The following is a 19,376-nucleotide window of genomic DNA, read 5'->3' on the forward strand; positions in this document are numbered from 1 at the left end:
AAAAAAATTAGTGAAAGATTTTAAAAAATGCTCTGCTATAGAAGACATGACGTAAGCATGATATAAGGGCCGTGCTGTATAGAGGCTCTTCTTGTTGGTAGTACAAGTTAACTTTGGAAAACCATAGCATCAAATTAAATGATGGTACTTTGTATGGTGTTTCTTGAGCATGTTCCACAGAGGAGAAATGGATATACACATGCCACTTGTAGCGAATGTTAGGTTAATATTCATGCACTGACTGTTTCACCATTCCTTGCATGTGGGCAGCACTGACCCCATGCACATTGACACTCAAGTTCATGTGAAGATTTTTGTGAATATACGCAATTGATCATTAGGATTCAAACAAAAGGTGTTGCAATGGGCATAAAGATATACAAATCTAGGTGTGATAATGACTTAAAAGACAATAATAAAATGCCAGTCCCTTTGATACAATAAAACTAGATGTCATTTGGATGCTATTTGGAACTTGAGAGAACTGAATTTAGGAAATCACTTGAAGAAAAGGAGCAAATTCAATAGATCAGAGACAGACAATGTCCTTCTGACTTTGTACATGTTAACGTTCCAATGTCGAACTCAGAAACCTTGACTTAGGTTCTTTTGGGGCCAAGAGAAAGAAAATTACCATATATAGCAACTATAAGAAAGCTACATCGCTTACTTAGAAGCCAGAACATTAAATTTATTCAGACATATTTTTATTATTTTCAGAGTTCACTTCCATTTTTTAAGGCAACTTTAGATTGTAAATGTATACATTTTGGAAAGGAATATGATATGTAACTTAGACATATACTCAAAGAACGACCATTACAATGTGGACTCATCCATTCTAGTCTCTAGAAAAGGAGGAAAAACTTGGCAACAGTGTGAACTAACCTCTCTTCTCTGACAGCAACAGTAGGGAATATTGGCAGTCATGTCCCGTACTTCTTAGAGGGCTGGGTGGCGGGGTAGGGGTTGGATGGATTGATGAATGAATGGATGAATACATTCCAGTTATAGGACTATAAAAGCATACTTACCTCTTTCCACAATTTCCAAATTAATAGATGAAGGTCACAGGACCAACACAGAGTTCTATGCAATAGAAGTTGCAAATGTGTTAGGAGTTAAACAGAAATGGCAAAAGAAACTGACTAAGTCCATGTATTGAGCCTCGAAATGTTCATGTGGGAGAGTGTCATCAGGCACTGCAGGAGTTCTGAGTTTCATAATAATGGGATATAACTTCTTCCCCAATAACTGATGCTCGAGAATGATTCCATCATTGGTTGAATACTAGTTCATGATGTTCTTTTTCGTTCTTCTAGTATCCAATTGCTCCTTCTTCAAGTTCTTCACCTCGGGCGATGAAGCACAAATATTTCAACGCACCACACACAAAGGTAAGACATTCATTTACCCTATACCCTGCTTTGTTGCTGCAAGTCTTTTGAAAGGAGAGTTTGGAATTTTGTAATGCAGTATGCTGTTAGCTGTTTGATATCTGTAGGTTCATATCAATGACCATAAATTATGGGTGTGATCTAAGGGGCTTATTTGAGCCACACGTTTAGCTACAGCCTTTCATCTGCCATTCACATGTTGAGGCAGCCTGGCACCGATTTGACATCTCTTTACCACAATCTCTGCTCTGCCCATTGTTAGCACTACTGAAAAGGAAGCTGGGAGGCTCAAGAAAGAAGAAGGTAACTCGATCAAAGGCAGGGAAGCTGATTGGTGTTATGGAGCAGATGCTTGTGCAAAAAGGAGAGAAGGTGACCCATCCAGAGAACAAAGATTCAGGAGTGAGAGGGGCTGATAATAAAGATTGCAGTTAGAGAGGCTGAGGAGTGCATTGGGAGTGACCCTGGGATTAGTTAAGATCATTTATGGGAACAGATAATGTATCCCCTCCTTGTCAATAAAGTCTGCTCAACAGAATCCCGTCAAAAATTCAACAAATTAACGTTTGTAAAAACTCAAACAGGGACTGTGCCGAAAGAGGCACCCTACAAGGAGAGAGGGTGGGAAAACAAATGTATACACTGCCCGGCCGTTTGTGTGTAATAGGCTATGCTACACTTCCTTGTAAAATGCAATCAATATTAGGTAGTTACATTTTGAGATGTAAAGAGAAGGAAAGGAAAAGACAAAGATAAACAGTTTCATAGGAGACATGAGCTAGAATTTCTGCTGGAATTAGAAATTGGTAAACATTTCCAACAATACCAATATCCACACGAACACTCTCGTTGCTGGTGAATCGTTTGACTGAACATTTTACATTACTTTGACATTCGGCGTCCCTGGACAAGTACCTAGACCCATATGATCCGCCTTGAGTAGGACTAGCAGAACGGCTCGAAAAGCGCACCCCCACGGGGTCAAGACACTATCGAGGAAAATAGTAAACTTCTGGCATGCTATCTCTTTCTGTCTCTACCCTAATTCCTATCTTTTCCCCTTTCACTCTCTCCTTTTCCCATACGGTGACAGTGGATGGGGGGCAGACAAGCATAAAATTACCGAAAAATGTACTACAGCTAACACAGCCAGTTTTGGCTGCCCTGTAACGACAAAGCGTTGACGATTACATGTTATATGTTGTAAAAAAACAATAAAAAGTATATTGAAATAAAAAAATGTAAAAAATGCACCAAAACTGTATAAGCAATAAACATGCCTGACATCTTTGAACTACGCCAAAATCTCAGACTTTTGCTCTAAAAGGTCATAATCTGCCTGAAATGTTATAAAATATATTACTTTTTGCATTTTAGCTCTTAAGTTCATTTTATTTTTCACCCGGTAGAAATGCATAGTTATGCACACACAGAGCCGGTCCATTACAACACACTAAAGGACTTTGAATATATTATCATACGTATTGGCCATACTTTAGTGTTACCTGGACTCTTGCCTCTGCAAACTTCCCAAAGTTGTTTTCGAATGTTTACAAATTCCTGTCACTTCGCAATGCTTGCAACGTTTAAAAAACGAGCAATAATTTAATCTGCAAAATGTAGGTTTTTATAACTGGAAACTTTAGCGGAATTTTGCTGAGAAAATCCGTTACAGGTAAATTTTTACAAGAACTGTATGCCCCAAGCGGAGTCCGGCAATCGCGGTTTTGAAGTGTGCGTAACGTGTGCACTTCGTGCAATTTAACAATTTGAATTAGAACCTTTCCACCCTAAGTTAATAATATAAAAGTGAAGTATCCCTGTTTACATCCTCAGATAACTGTTATTAGTGGTTTTAATGCTGATAATTTTCTGATCTGTTTCCTCAACACTCTTCTTTCTGCTTGTAGACCTCAACATCACAGCAGCCGTCATGTCTCTCATCAGCATCCTCTTGATGGCAATGGGTGCCCTGTGCATCACCATGGCTCTCAGCAAGGGCGTAGAGTTTCTTCTTAAGCCGGCTTCCTTCTTCTTCATCTTCTCTGGTAAGGGAGCACTTTATTGTTAACATCGACCAAGCCTTCTCTTTCTGGCGTAACCTGTCCACACAGCCGGGATGATGGGAAAACAGCGTTGAAGTGCTTTTCACGAAGTGGAAGCCATCTCAAATGAGTCCAGGGCAGGTGGGTAGTGGCCAAAGGCCTCTATCAATCTAATTATTTCACACTGGAGGACTCTGTCTTAGCACCCTGGGCCTGGGGTATGGATTTACATATTACACGTCCCTTCAATTCTAGAGCTAACTGGTAGACATATTTATAATCACAGACTAAATTCAATATATTTCTTAATTTGACGGACATTGTGACTTAACAGCCAGATGGGCTTTCCTCAATATTGATAATATATTTTCAGAACTAGAAGTGGGAAAAATTTTAATTTCATTAGCACCAACGGGCAAACTTAATTTTTTTTTTTTATTCTTCCCAATTTTGTTATACAGCAAGATGTACGTCCTCTTAATTTTTGGAGGGAAAATGTCCTCTTTTATTTAAAAAGGTGATTAGAATAAATGTTTCACTTTTTTGTTGACAGAGATCTGCAAAATAAATATTTGCTGTATTTTTTCTCCCTCAAAATAATTGTTTTAACTACTGGCAAAAAGCACGAGACTACAGAAACTTTGTGAAGTTTTCAAAGTAGGTTAAACGCCATGAGCAGTGTAGAAGCACACCTCTAAACAAAAGGGAGACGTGTGACTACATCTCAGTTTATTCTGAAGTTGTATAGCGTATGTACTAGTCCCTACAGGTGATTACAGTTCTGTACAACTGATGATGGGTATATGCATGGGATCTAAGGGTAGCAGTTTTTTATCTGCCATTTACATGTTGTACCAGTCTGATACAAATCTGATATCTCTCTACCACAATCTTTGCTCCTTCCATTGTTAGTACTACTGCAAGTAAGCTGAGAGGCTCCAGAAAGAACAAGATGCACTAGAAGCCACACAGGGACTAGTCGGGCCATTTATGGATACAGATGATGGATCTGCTCCATCTCAGTAAAGTCTACCCTACACAATGTCATCACATATTCAACAAATTAACACATGTGAAGACCCAATTAGTGACTGTGCTGAAAGAGGCCCAGTACCAACATGCAGGACCACTCCCAACATACTAGGGGGGGAAACAACTGTTGCACTGCCCAGTTCCAAGAAAGCAGCCAGTGAGTAATAGGCTATGCTACACTTCATTGTATAATGCAACCAATATTAAGACGCTACATGTTGAGCAATAGGTCTAACCATGAACCATAAGAAGGTGCTGACAAAAGGATGAATTAAACTCCATACAGAATTTACTTTCAAGGAGAACACAACAAAGGAGCTTTATGGAAGAAAAGATTAGCCTCTTGGGTGAAATAGTCCTAAGTGAGTGCTGGTGCACCTTACGGAAAGGCAGATTGTAGTACATTCAGAAAGGTTCAATGTTGCACCACCTAGTGATTGAGCATTAGTAACATGGTACAGCGTTAGTATGAGTCGGTTAAGAAACACATACAATTGGACTTGTATAAATGGTATGTTTGGGGCATGCAGGCAAAGAAGAGAAAATATTGTGGGCAAAAACACATGTTCAGAAGGATTTGATGCCTGTGAAGAAAAAACAATGAGGGGTGGAATTGTTGAATTAATCTCAGCTAATGCTGAGCTGCATCCCAGCGCATTGCTGTTTTGCACAAAGTACACTACCTACAGGGAGCATCCATATAGGCTTCATCCTGCTCCTCCAGAAACAGTTAAGTCCAAAATGCCAGACCATATTCCCTTTGAGCTTGTATTACAGGGCATAAGAATGCTTGGGTATGCAGTTGTTTTGGTCAGGAAGTGCAGTTTGCATGGATCTTCTTACACTATGTTTATAATTTGGCCGTCTAGATGAAGTTCGAGGTCTCTTTGTCAAACCAACGAATTTGGAGTTTAAAACCAGCATTGGGACATGCCACCAGTAGAGGATAATAATATCTTATACTGGATCGCGATGTTAGATTTCGATGGAGAGAAGAATAGCACCTTCCCCTTTTGTCAAATTCATTTAAGGTAATGCAGAATTCTACTCTTAAGTGGACTTCATGCAGGTTGTGATATGAGCGATGCACCTCTCTGGGTATCATCAGCATATTGAGGCATAGAGAGGTGCAGGGCTGTGGTAAGATCCCGAAGAGTGTGTTTTATGCATTAAGGAATCAGGGCATTGTACTGAATCTTGCAGGTCTACTGAAGATACCAAAACAAGGTGAATTTGGACTTCTCTATCTTGGCCTGTTTTCATTACTTTTCTGTTATGGAAGCAAATCAAGTTGTTACTTTGCCCAAGCACTTTCCAAGGATGTTAATGGATTGCATTATCAACAGTATCAAATGCAGCTGGAATAAAACCAAGAGCAAAAGCAGACAGGCACTGTTCTTGTCTCTAATGTAAAGCACACAAAGCACAGCCTCTAGTTCCCGACGACTATTAACGTGCCGTGGCCTATATTACACCTGATTGATGAACTCCGGCCAGGTTTATGTAAAAAGTTTGAGAAGTGAGAAGCAAAAGAACTTTGGATTTTTCTTCTTTGAGGTTAGGTCTGTGGAGGATAGAAGCTGAAGAGATTAAGGTGCCGATTAGGATCCTGGAGAAACCGGGTACAAACCGTCGGACGGAGGCTTTTCTCCATCCGACTCGTACCCGGTTGTAAAACTTTACAAACATGCAAGTACGATTCGCACGGAAACACCATTTCCGTACGAGTCGTACAAAACACCGACCGACGAAAATATACATACGAATGTGATCCGGGAATGCTCCGACGTGACGTCGGGACGCTTTCAGGCAGCGTTTCACGACCCAGGAAGTACGAATCGAACCGACAGCAGTCCGGACGGCAATATTTTTACGGCACCCAAAAAGTGCCGGAAAAGCGAAGTACGCCGCGAAATGACCAGATTAGGGGGCCGGGTACGCGCCGTACCACCCCCCCCAGCCCCCGTGAGTACGTGTCGAACCCCCCGTGTATGTACACCCATGTACGTACGAGTCGTACCCCCACCCGTGTACGTAATAGTCGTACCCCCACCCGTGTATGTACACCCGTGTATGTACGAGTCGTACCCCCACCCGTGTATGTACGGTGCGTACCCCCAGCGCTGGGGGTACACACCGTACATACACGGGTGGGGGTACGACTCGTACGTACACGGGTGTACATACACGGGGGTACGACTCGTACGTACACGGGTGTACATACACGGGGGGTACGACTCGTACGTACACGGGTGTACATACACGGGGGGTTCGACTCGTACGTACACGGGTGGGGGTTCGGCACGTACATACGGGGGCTGGGGGGGTGGTTCGGCGCGTACATACGGGGGCTGGGTGGGGTGTTGGGCGCGTATGTGGGCACATGTCTCCATGGTTGCTATTGGAGTTCGGTGCGGACGGTGTTTTTTCCATACGGTTGTAACATTGGACGCACGGGATGGATCGTACTTGCGCGGTCGGACTTCACTTTTCACATTTGTACGGTAAATCGTCCGGGGACGTGTCGGACACATTTTCCGACCCGAGGACGTGTGGGGAATTATTCCCAATGCGATTCGTATGGAGTTGTTCCCATGCGAATCGTACTTGCCAGTTTGTACGGTACTTGTACGATTCGTACGGTAAAAAGACCGGATACGAGTCGTACGGGGAAATTTTTTCCAGGATTCTAATCGGCACCTAAGTATCCTATCGTCTGCTGCCACTAACAGAGCAGTAGGCGTTAGACAGTCAGTCTCAAGTAAGTTATTTGCAATCTATAAATGTCTTACCTGACTGGAATAAGGCAAAATTGGTATTTTCATCATAGATGATGCCACCTTGGATTGCCAGTGATTAAAAATGAGGCACAACTATGAGCTATCTCAGAGTTTTCTTTGTGGCTACTTTGGTGGGGACTACGTGTTCGAGTTCCTGTGGGCCTGAGGAGGAGGCCCTTCATGCTATCGCCATCACCTGAAGGGTATTAGTGCTATAAAGCAGCCAGGGAGTCCTGCTGCGTGGGAGTTGTCATGGACACAGCTGTGATTCTGGCTCAAGATCTTTATCATCCTCAGAAACGCTATAAATTGTATGAAAACCCAGAGTATCAGGGTCCAGGAAGACTAGGGCTCAGTTCATGCCATGTCCATTCCATGTCTAGCCTGTGGCTGTTACGGGAAGGGTCCTATAGAAACGAGCATTCCTGGCTCTTTATCCCCAGTATCGGCGGTGCAGGTAGTCTCCCCAGCACTGAGATGAAATCTAGATCTGCTGATAGCATCTAACTATAAAACGCAGTGTCCAAAGTCCTAGAAAAGTAAATTCTTCCTTCATCACAAACTGGATGGGTGTTAATTTCAAAGACAAAAATTTGTCTCTATCCCAATTCAGCTTCTTCTATTACCGGTCAGATTGTAGGCTTGTTGGGGCCTTTATTGAGGTGATAATTCTAGTCCTGCCTGACGAGATGAACTTCAGTATAGGAGACTGCATCAAAGGAAGTGAGAGCCAGCAATGATCTCTGTGTTTCTTCCTGATTCTTCCTCTTGGAATATATACCTGCCACCTCCTGCATGGGTCACTGTGCTATCATTAGTACCGCTTCTGGTTTGCCTGTGAAAAAACCGTAGCCTGCCCGTCTTACCTGACATTTTTTGATAGAATCTAATTTCTTTACTACATGTGGGTGCTGGCAGAGCTCCATGCCACATCCTTAGTTTGCTATGCAACATTGCCTTGACGGTCTCGGTGTGGATTGTATCCATCTTTTTTTAAACTTTTATTTATTGAGATTTTCGTGGTGCACAAAGGTACAATATCAGCGTCCATCGAGAGGCTAAATCTCAAACATCTCAGAATGTAGTAAAAAAAACAACGTAAATTAAACATCAAACTCGATACAGAGGTGCTCTTCAATTTGAGAAGTAGCCATGCTAAACACTATGTCCGTGGGTGTCAGTATTGAACAACCGTATGGCTCGTGTGTAATCCCTAGGACATCCAAAGCTCCGTGACATAGCCAATGCGGGACACGCCCTATACTATAACCATTCCCCCTTCAGGATTCACGTTACAAGTTCATAAACATGCTTCAGCCTGTGCGCATAAATCCCCCCTCCTCCCGGCGGGCATGTGACATCAGCGGTACCAAGGGATAGTAGGTAATTCACATCTCACCCCTGCCCCGCAGAGGAGAGCCCAGTAAGTCGTAGCCTGCACAGAACCCCTAGTAAATCTCTAGTGGACATGCCAACAGTTTGCAGATATCTTTTGGGCGCGCAGCCAGTGGTTGCAATGTGGCATATATGTTGCTGGTGGTATCGCAATATATCAGGTCGCGAATCCAAGCCTTTGCTGTCGGGACCTGGGCACTACCCGAATGTAATGAGATCTGTTGTTTCGCAATAAGCAGGACCAGGCCAGGTGTGAAAACCCCGCCTGATCAGCAGCACACCTGGTACATGAGTGTGGTATGGTGGGATCCATCTTGGCCAGAAGGTGTGGTGTGATGTACGCTCGATGCAGGTACTTAAAGAGCAGTCATTTATGAAAGTGATTATTAGATACATATCGCATTTGTTCGCATCAATATAACCATGTTTGGTCTGTCAGTGGGAATCCTAGGTCTTGTTCCCAGGCTTGACGCGCTTTGCTTCCAACATCTGGACAGAGTACTAGGGATGTGTGGTAAAGCTGTGATACTAAATACGCCCCATCTGACGCTGGAATAGCTAATGTGAGTGGTGAGAAATCCGCTGGCTCTGTCACTGCGGCTGAGAGTGCATCACTTAGGGAGCTGTGCACCCTGTGTAGGATAAATCTATCCATATATGACACGACCCTATTTGAAATTAGGTCTCCCACAGTGCGCAGTTGTGAGTCTTTAAAAAGGTCATCTACAATACGCAACACATATCGAGCCAGAGTGCGTTTGGTGAGTACCTCAGTTGTTGGGGGGTAGCCAAGGATTATCGGCTAACGGTATATGAGGAGCGTACAGGAATCCGGCATTAGTATCTCTGTAGCTGGGAGCATGCCCAGCATGCAGTAGGCAATGCCTGGATCTTAGCATGGTTCCGCGGCAGCCCCTGTGATAGTATGACTGAGAGAGAGAGAGAGTGGACAGGGAAGCTTTCTGGTTTCAGATATTGCAGCCTGGCGTCCATGTGATACCAGTAATATGTAGAGTGAGTTTGCGTGATCAAATAATACGAATAGAAATCTAGGACCCCTAACCCTCCGAGCCGGTACGGCATGACCAGTGTGTTCCACCCTATACGCGGCTGCTTGCCTGCCCATACCAGCCAGATAACAGATTGTATCCATCTTAACGGACTCCTTCAAAGAAGAGGGAGCTAAAGAGAGGGAGCTCCTTAGAGGTATGCAAGCTGCATGCTTAAATGATGTATATTTCTGCATCCCTATATGAAAAGTGCAGGAAATGTCGGTGGGGCCTTGTGGTAGTGTGAGAACTCTATCAATAGATGGTGCTCTTTCTTCTCTTGAGTTTTCCTAGGACTTTACCAGATCCATAGCAGATGCGGTTGGTCATTTGCAGAGCCTCATATGTAGCAATGTACAATCAGAATATTGTGAAACTCAATAACTTTATGGTGTTAGGTTTGTGGAGAAGATCCCACAGTCATTCAGAATTTGTGCACAATATGATAGGGTGCTCTTCCACCACAAAAGTTATCTGTTGGCCCTTAAGATTCCTGCTGTATAGAGTCAAAAGACTCAGTTCAAAACCTCACTATTGCAATTTTGGGGACTTAGACACTTTCTCCGTTCCCCCGCAGGATTACGCACCATGGTGGCGCAACATGTACTTTAGCGATTGTTACCTTTTAAGCCAATACATCGCCTTCTCATTTCAGCCATTACAGTTTCTGAACTGATGAAAGGAATTGCCTTCTGAATGCCTCCGGGTTCGTATAAGTCATAAAGGGAAGGCTCTGACATCATACACATGGTCATGGCACCACAGTGTAAATTGAATCCTGTCCAGGGGCAACATTTAGTCACACAAAATGTCATTTAAAAATGTGTGACGCACAACTAAAGTTCTCTGCTTTAGGTACATTTATTTTATTTTCTCTGTCGGGCATGAAGCATTCTTTGTGTTGCATGCTCCTGGGGGCTACAATTATCCTATTAGCGGGAGCACACCTGGAATTATATTTGCCTGAGCATAGACCAGTTTGGCTCTGACAACAATCCGAAGTGCGTCCTTATCTTCACATGGTTGTAGAGGGATTGAAATCCTTGAGAGAATTTTTCCTCATCAATGGTTGAGTCTAATTCTGTACAGTCTCTTTTCAGTCCTCTTAAACACTATATTGACTCACAAATTTTGAAAATTATGCAGGTGGCCCGAGGCAGACCACAATATTTAGATCCTGTGATTACCTTGTATTTATTAGAGCATTTCTACTTTACTTGCCCACGGTTTACTTCATTGACCCCTGTCCACCTTGGGTTGTCTCAGGGTAGGATAAGGTTTCTTTAATCAGCCAGGGAGCCAAGATCCAGATTCCTACATATGTGGATGATAACTGTCACTGATATCCAGTGGATGATAAACTACCACTGATATCCAGTGGATGATATACTGTCACTGATATCCAATGGATGTCATGCTGTTACTGATATACAATGGTGGATATACTGTCACCAAGGGATGATATACAGCCACTGATATACAGTAGATGATATACTGTCACTGATACCCAATGGATGATATACAATGGAGGATATACTGTCACCAAGGTGTTATATACTGTCACTGATATCCAATGGATGATATACTCTTACTGATCTAGAATGGAGGATATACTGTCACCAAGGGTTGATATACTGTCACTGATATACAGTGGATGATATACTGTTTTTGATATCCAATGAATAATATACTGTCACTGATATACAGTCAAATATATTCTGTCACTGATATACAGTGGATGATAGTCTGTCATTGGGTTTGTAAAACAAGTGCAACCTTTTTTTTGGACTTTTTGTATATTGTTCTCTACTTGACTTAATTTGGCATTTAGGATTCTATGTGGCAGCATGACAGTGCAGTATGTTTCACCATAAAACAGAGTTATTTAGAAAGATTGTGGAAAACCCCTCCCCCTTGTATAGACTAAATGAAGGAACCTTTTGTTTGAGAATTTAATAATGTTGTGCCTGTTCTTGTTCATAATTCGTTTCAGCACAGTGCATTTAGAGACAGCAAACTGGTGACAGACACAAATGAGTTTATTGTGATAGTTGCATATGCAAGAAAAATACACTACCTGCATTTGCTTTCTTCTAGCACATTCGACATGTTTTAATTGAGATGAAATGTTATTAAGAGCTGACATAATTGTTGCTAAAGACTGATTAGGATTTTATTATGAAACAATAGATTTTCCTCCCTATATTGCCTCTAAATGTTAAGAGTAAATTGTTTCATTGGGAAGAGTAAATTTCCTAATCCAGATATTCAATGGATACTATTGATTGGATAAAGTCTCTCAGCGAACTGAACAGGTGTGTTCTTATACACGAGGGCATTAAGTCATGTACCAAACATCTAAGACTCACTTAGCTTGATGCATCATGTCATGGAAAGTAGGGAGTCATACTCCTTGCATTCTTTCTCTATTGTAAACCATTGAGGAACATGGAGTTAGAGTCAAGGCAGCATCAGTGACTTTTCAGCGGCCGGTCCTACTTGATGTGATACGTAAAGCAGCCATCCCGGGGTCCATCTCACTTGATATGATGCTTTGAGCAGTCATCGCGGATAATTTCCAGTTTTGTTGGAAACACTATGCATTACCTCCAGAGCAGATGAGTATTTCTAGTCAGCCATGTGTAGAATATCTCTGGCTAAGCCAGTAGCATTCTGTGTGTTAGTTGCTTACTCTTGTTGTGGTTTTGGATAAAAGATGACCAGTTTCCACGCTAGTCTGGAAAAAGAGGGATCAGCAAGTAGGAATAGGTGCACTTTGTTTACCTCAGTGACTCTTGTAAACCTAGACATTCCCCCCACATGCTTTCAGAATAGAGAACTATTAACTGTTTCCACTATCTGTATAAATATCTTTAGTTGGTGTTGTGTGTTTGAATATTTACTCGAGTTTCATAATACCAGAATATCATAGCAAAAATATTCAAAACCAAAATATTGTTAAGTATATATTGGAAGTCTAGAGTTACTATTCTTAGCTCCACTCCATGTATCTTGAATATATGTATATATATTATATATCCCGCCAAAAGCGCTCCTTCTGGACTACTGGGACCCCAGGAGAGTGGCGCGCACCCCGGCGGAGCACACCGGTAATAAATTCCCAAAAGTTCACGACGTTCAGCGCGCTCTCAGTAGCACACAACTCCGTTAGAATAGCAAACCACTGTTTAATCCACTTGGATTAAATGGTGGTTTGCTATTCTAACGGAGTTGTGTGTTACTGAGAGCGCGCTGAACGTCGAGAACTTTTGGAAATATATATATATACATACATATATATATATGTTGTCCAAGGACAAATAGTGGAGTTTAGTATATTAAGCCATTACTTGCCCCTGTATACTTACCTTGGTGATATTTTGGTCGTCAATAATTTTGCTACAAACTTTTGTATAGAGCAATATTTAAAAGTTATATTCTCATTCCATAACTTCTTCACAGTATCACTACAGATTAAAGCACGCGAGGTCTGGGGAAGTCAGTTGGGCTCCTTTGCTTAGGCGTCCACATTGTGCTATGCCCCCCTAATTCCACTCCACTCCTCTTACCATACTAGCAGACTCTCCTATTAGGCAGGAGCAAGGAGCTGAGAAGACTAATAGTACAAGAGTACCTTCAAAGAGTACCATTCCGTCCTGGTTGATCAGTAGACCTATGACAGTAGATACGTATTTTGAGTGCCTTTGTAGCCAGCTTGCTTTTCACTATATATTCCACCCTGATACATGCTTGTCCAAATTCCAGTAACTCTCTAAAGCTTTATTTTGCAGGACTGATGGTGCTCGTCACCATGGAGATCTTTCGTCAGGCTGTTCGGTGGCTGATCGAGAGTGACCAATCTATACCTCTCGAATACGAATACTCCTGGTCGGTCGCCTGTGCTGCTGCTGGTGGTGCCATCATGATGTTTGGAGGCTTGTGTTTTGTCATTCTGTCACTTCCGCCATTGACCAAGAAGCCCTGGGAGTACTGTATGAAGAAAGAGCCACAATCCAGTACTTAAAAAGGCTGTGATAGATATGTTTTGGCCCGAGGAGATTTTTGGAATAAATACCACTCAACAACAATGTCAGCAGAACTGATTCTTACTGGAAGAACCCTTCATTTGAGAAGGGCTGTTTATTTTGGCTTTTATTTTGCACCGGATTCATTTAACAGGCCATAGGACTTGTGGTGCAGGCCCGAGCCCCAAAACAGAGGAACCCCGGGAGCGTGAAGGATAAATCAGACACATCAGCGCAGTCACTCTGTTGGACCTATCATTTTTTGTCTCCATTGTAAATAAGCTTTCTAGCATACCAAACCTCCTTTAATGTGTTTACTTTGGACGGGAAGGGGGATTCAAAGGTGGGGCATGGCGGGAGCTGAGAAATTGGAGGAGGTGGTACATACCAACATAGGAGCAATGACCAATGTGGTTTTAATTATCCCTATTTTATTAAAGATTACTACCACTGTGGTAAGTAGTCCCACAGAGCAAGTCTAAGTTGATCTGTATTTTGGGCTGGTAATCACTACCATGAATTAGTTCAAACTGACTGATGTCTTGCAAGTTTGAGGAGGAGGGATTTTAAGTGTTGTTGCAGTGCAATCTCCTCATTGTGATATAGGCTGAGAGGCTTGACAGTGGAATTCAGGTTGCCTTATGCTGGGTAACAGAGGATCATGATGGAAAAGGCCAAATGTCCCATTTATTTGAATGCAATGAAGAGCGAGCATCTAACCACAGCTTCTTGACCTTGCCTTTACCCTAGCAGTAGCATTTCATCATCATTCAGTGATTGCAGCTGCATTTAGGCTAGGACAAGGCACATTTAGCAAGACAAGGATCTCGACGGTCACCAGCCCTGCTCTTGGAAAGGTGGTACCACCTTTCGTCATTCTGAAACGGGTGAAAAGAGATCATGCTACGTACAGTGTTGAAAAGTTGGAGAAACCTGTGTTGATTGTTCTTCTGGTAAAAGTGACGTGTCCTGGGCAAAGCCTTCTTGAGCAGGGGGCTCAATCAATCATGCTATCTTCATGCCCTGCTGTGTGCCAGTCAGAAAATAATCACATATATAAAGAAGACGGAGCCTACATTTAAAAGCCTATAGCTGACATCTAAAGTGTTATCCCTTACATTGCAGAAGGAAAGGAGACCTTCAGGGCTGAGGGATGAATTGTTAAATCTTTGTTTATATAAAGGAGATAGATATTGTAAGTTGCATCCTGTTGTCTGTGTACTTTGTAAAACAACAAGGAAAATAAGTTGGTGCATTTCATTCTGAAGCATTGACAAAGACAGAGGCATAATGAAGCAACTTGAGGGCAGAATTACCATTGTCTTATCTAGGTTTCTGCCGACCAGAGATTTGTTAGATCAATTCTTTGCTCTGGGAGGTGAAGAGGGTTGTGTTACATCTTATATTGAAAACATTTGAAATTCCAGCCATGCCCTGCAAGACTTTGAAGCAATATTTATTGCTAGACATTATGGGGCAAATATGTGATAAAAACAACTGCTGGTTATGGTGCTCATCTGAGTTGGTCAAAGAAATGTCTGCATACCTATTTTTTTGCTATTTAGGACCCATGCTGGTGAGAGATTGATGAATATAAGGCAGAAGATATCTCTCCACAAATGGGGCACACCTGTAAATAAAGCAATGTTAGGTTTGTTTGGCCTTGGTTTTAGCCATCTTATGTCATTTCTGACCTTCACTGGGCTATTGCACTACATATTTGTGAGCTTAAATCAAAAATGATTATGCATTTATGTTGCCAAAAGGGTAGACATCGAACGGAATTGGAGATTATAAATTGATTTTGCAGTTCATGTCTTTATGTGGGAAGTAAAATAAATCTTTGGGCATCATTTATGCCCTTTTGGGCCAGCCACCATGCCACTGGGGCAACAGAGGCCGTGCCTCTGCCCACCCAGCATTTAAATGTTTCTCTCTGAACTGATGGGGAATATTCTCTAACAAAACCTCAGCGGACACAACAAAAGCTCTTCTAGGAAAGCTCCACTATGCTTGTCGGCCCGCCATGTCATTTACTTGTTTTTCATAAATAAACACAAAAAGCACTGGTTTCTTTCTAAAAATGCTTCTTCCAGTGCATAGGCAACAATGGGGGAAGGCATAGAAGGCGGGGGAGAGGGGTGTCCAGAAAAAAACAATGCTGGAAGTCCTGCCCTAAATAAGTAGGTCCTACTTATAGTAAAGACCTGGTTGTTCTTCGGTGGCTGGCATGCTGGAGGAGGTGCAGAACCTCTTCTGTCAGAAATTAAGCACCTCCCCCACCTCTAAATAATAAGTGGTGGCGGCGGCCAAGAGGTGCGGTAATCTGCCATTGTTTTTTCACATTTCTCATTGATGCCCACCTCTAAATGAGGCCCTAACTCTTTGCTTTAGAGAAATATTAGATAAAAGAAGACAGCAAAGTTTGGTCAAAAGCAGGTGCTGACTGACCGTGTTACATGCTACAGTGCAGGCCTAAACATAATATGGGCATATAAAATGACTGTGGTTAAACTACATGGTGTTTCGTTGGATACAATATAAATCAGCATAGATCATTAAAAAGCAAAACGAGTTCACACTGTTTTTTTTATTTAAAGATATTTACTGATGAAACAGCTTGTTACATAAGAGAAAATGTGTAAATATAAACTGTGAGGTTTAAGCTTAACAAACTGTGAATATAAGTCACAGTGGGAGAGAATAATTGTTCAAGCAATATTAGCTATGTAAGATTAAATAATAAACTTTTGAGTAGAAGTGAGAAAAAGCAAGAAAAAGGAAATTTAGGAGGGAAAAGAGGGAAATAAACTAGAATATAAATAAAGTTGTAGCTGTACAGGTACAGAAATAATAAAAAACAGTTAAAACAGCGGAATATAAAGCATTATGCAATGCTAGGTGTATACAAATTTATAAAGATAGACTTCAAGTACGATTTATATAGTTAGTTGGGGGGACAGTCTCCTTAGCAATAAGTATCAAATATTTAGTGAGTGGTAACCAAAGCTGATGATGCTTATAGTTATCTAATTTATGGTGATGACATTCTAGGTTCCACCAACCTTGAAGAGTAATATTATCTGTGGAGTTCCAATTGGGTGTAATAACAGATATAGATATGGAGATCAGTGGATCAACAATTTCCCAAGCATTCTATGAGAATTCCATACATTGTGTACGCTGCAGTGAAAGAGTAAATCATGTGAGAGAGGTATGTGAATCTGAGTAATGTCTATAATGCGGTTCCATATTATAACCCAGAAAGTGGACAGAGCTGGACAGGAGAAGAGCATGTGAAAAGAGGTGTTTAGACAAAATATTGAGTTGCAAATCTCGACAGACAAGAATATTGGGTTTAAAATATCGTAACATGGAAATATCGATTTGAAGGTAAGTAATATCGATTTGTAAAATATAGAAGTAATTAATATCGTTTGCAAAAATATAGCTGTTTAAAATAACGTTTTAATTAGTGTTATGTATTTTAGTATTTATGTTAATTAGTGTTATGTATTTTAGTATTTATTTTAAATGTATGTGATGTAATTTTTTTGTATGTGTTGTTTATGTTTTTTAATTTATGTGTACAAAGCAAAACCAAAGGGGATGATGGACTGAGTGTTGAACATTGCAAGCACTCACCCCCAGTCAATTGATCTGGGTTTAATCCATCATCATTCTTTAGCTCACTCCGCCACCCCAGTTCAGACATGGTCATATGCAAATCAGTCTGACCCTGTGCCTTATGGGAACAGTCCAACCCAAAATGCCAAGCCATGTCTTCCCTGGACCGGAAAAAAGCATCCTGGGACCGGTTTCGGGTTCATAACCCTCATCAGCCAGGCTATCTTGAATCCAGTGCCAAAGTGAGCAAGGGACCCACATCTGGGCATACCCTGCCAACTTAGGGCGAACAAAGCAAAACCAAAGGGGATGATGGACGGAGTGTTGAACATTGCAAGCACTCACCCCCAGTCAATTGATCTGGGTTTAATCCATCATCATTCTTTAGCTCACTCTGTACTGGGGTGAATGTATGACATCGTTCTGCGTTCTGTCCATCAACTGTTGTTTTTGCATTTGTCACCCCAAGTGGGACGTGTATGCCCAGACGTGGGTCCCGTGCTCTCCATGCCACTGGAATCAAGCTATCCTAGCTGAAGAGGGGTGAAACGCCGAAATCGGTCCTAGGATGCTTGTTTCTAGTCCAGAGAGGACCTGGCTTGGCAGTTCGGGCTGGACTGTTCCCATGAGGCACAGGGTCAAGACTAATTTGCATAAGGCTGGGTTCAAACTGGAATGGCATGGTGAGCAAAAAAACGATAGATTTATGCCCAGATCTCCGTAGTGGGGTGAATGTATGACATTGTTTTGCGTTCTGTCCATCAACTGTTGTTTTTGCATTTTAATTTAAGTGTTAAATTTTTAATAGTTATTTCATATAATTTAAATACATTTTGTGTTTTTTAATTCTGTAGCTGGTTGTGGGTTTATAGGGTAATAGGGTGGGAAGTAATTTAATTATAATAAATATCTTTTTTTATTTAATATTTTTTTAATTGATATTTAATTGTGCTAATTGTGCTTTTAATTTTTTGGGGTGCATTTTATGTGTGGGTTGTGGCGTTTATAGGGGTAAAGGGTAGGAATTATTATATTTTTTAATAATTAATAATTCGGTGTTAATTATTATCAATTAATTGATCATTAATTATGTTGTTTATTTGTTTTAGGTGCAGGTTGTGGGGTAATAAGGGTAAAGAGTGGGAAGTAATGTATTTTTTATTAATTAATAATTAATTGTTAATTTATATTAATCAATTAATTGTTCATTAATTATGTTCATTGTGTCATTTATTTTAGGTGCGGGTTGTGGGGTTACAGGAGTAATTGGTGGCAAGTAATTTATTTTTAATTAATTAATAATTAGCTGATAATTAATATTCATTTATTGATAATTAATTACAGTAATTGTTTATTTACATATTTTATGGTGCAGGGTTTGGGTTTATAGGGATAAAGGGTTGGGAGTAAATTATTTCTAATTACTTTATAATTAGTTGTTAAATACTATTAGTTATTTATTTGAAAATTTATTTTAATTGTGTAATTAATATTTTTTAAGTTTAGTTTTAGGTGCGGGTTGTGGGGATTATGGGGCTAGAGGGTGTGAAGTTAATTAAGTTTAATGATTATAATTAGGTTTCTAATTAATTATATTTGTTTAATTGATAATTAATTATGTTAATTGTGCAAAGATTTTTTTTCCAGATTTTAGATGTGGGTTGTGGGTTTTGTAGCCGTATGGGTGGGAAGTAAATTGAGTTTAAGCAATTAATAATATTTTTTTAAATTAATAATAATTATTAATTTAATAATTAATTATCATAATTGTGTAAATAATTTTTTGTTACATGTTAGGAGTATGTTGTGTGCTTCGTGGGGATTTATTGTGAGAAGTATATTAATTATAATTAATTAATAATATTTAATAAATGAAAATTAGTGATGAATATTTATATTACTAGTGTAAATAATTTTGTAGCTGCAGGTTGTGAGTTTTGTGGTGTTATAGTGTGGGAAGTAACTAAACTAAATGTATGTAATAATGAATGTTTTTGTTACTGAATAATTTCTAAGTAAAAATTGT

General features: G+C 40.7%; 1 protein-coding gene across 1 annotated transcript in view; it reads left to right on the forward strand.

Moving 5' to 3' along the window:
- CACNG6 (calcium voltage-gated channel auxiliary subunit gamma 6) overlaps positions 1-14,928 on the forward strand; it is a 390,882-nt gene extending 375,954 nt beyond the window's left edge. The window contains exons 2-4 of the mRNA XM_085616484.1: positions 1,323-1,397; positions 3,308-3,445; positions 13,490-14,928. Coding sequence (XP_085472610.1) covers positions 1,323-1,397; positions 3,308-3,445; positions 13,490-13,722 — 446 coding nt within the window. The 3' untranslated portion in view covers positions 13,723-14,928. The remainder of the gene's footprint in view (positions 1-1,322; positions 1,398-3,307; positions 3,446-13,489) is intronic.
- The last annotated feature ends 4,448 nt before the right edge of the window (positions 14,929-19,376 follow it).

Source organism: Triturus cristatus, chromosome 7 (assembly GCF_964204655.1).
Source record: "Triturus cristatus chromosome 7, aTriCri1.1, whole genome shotgun sequence".
Lineage (NCBI taxonomy): Eukaryota > Metazoa > Chordata > Amphibia > Caudata > Salamandridae > Triturus > Triturus cristatus.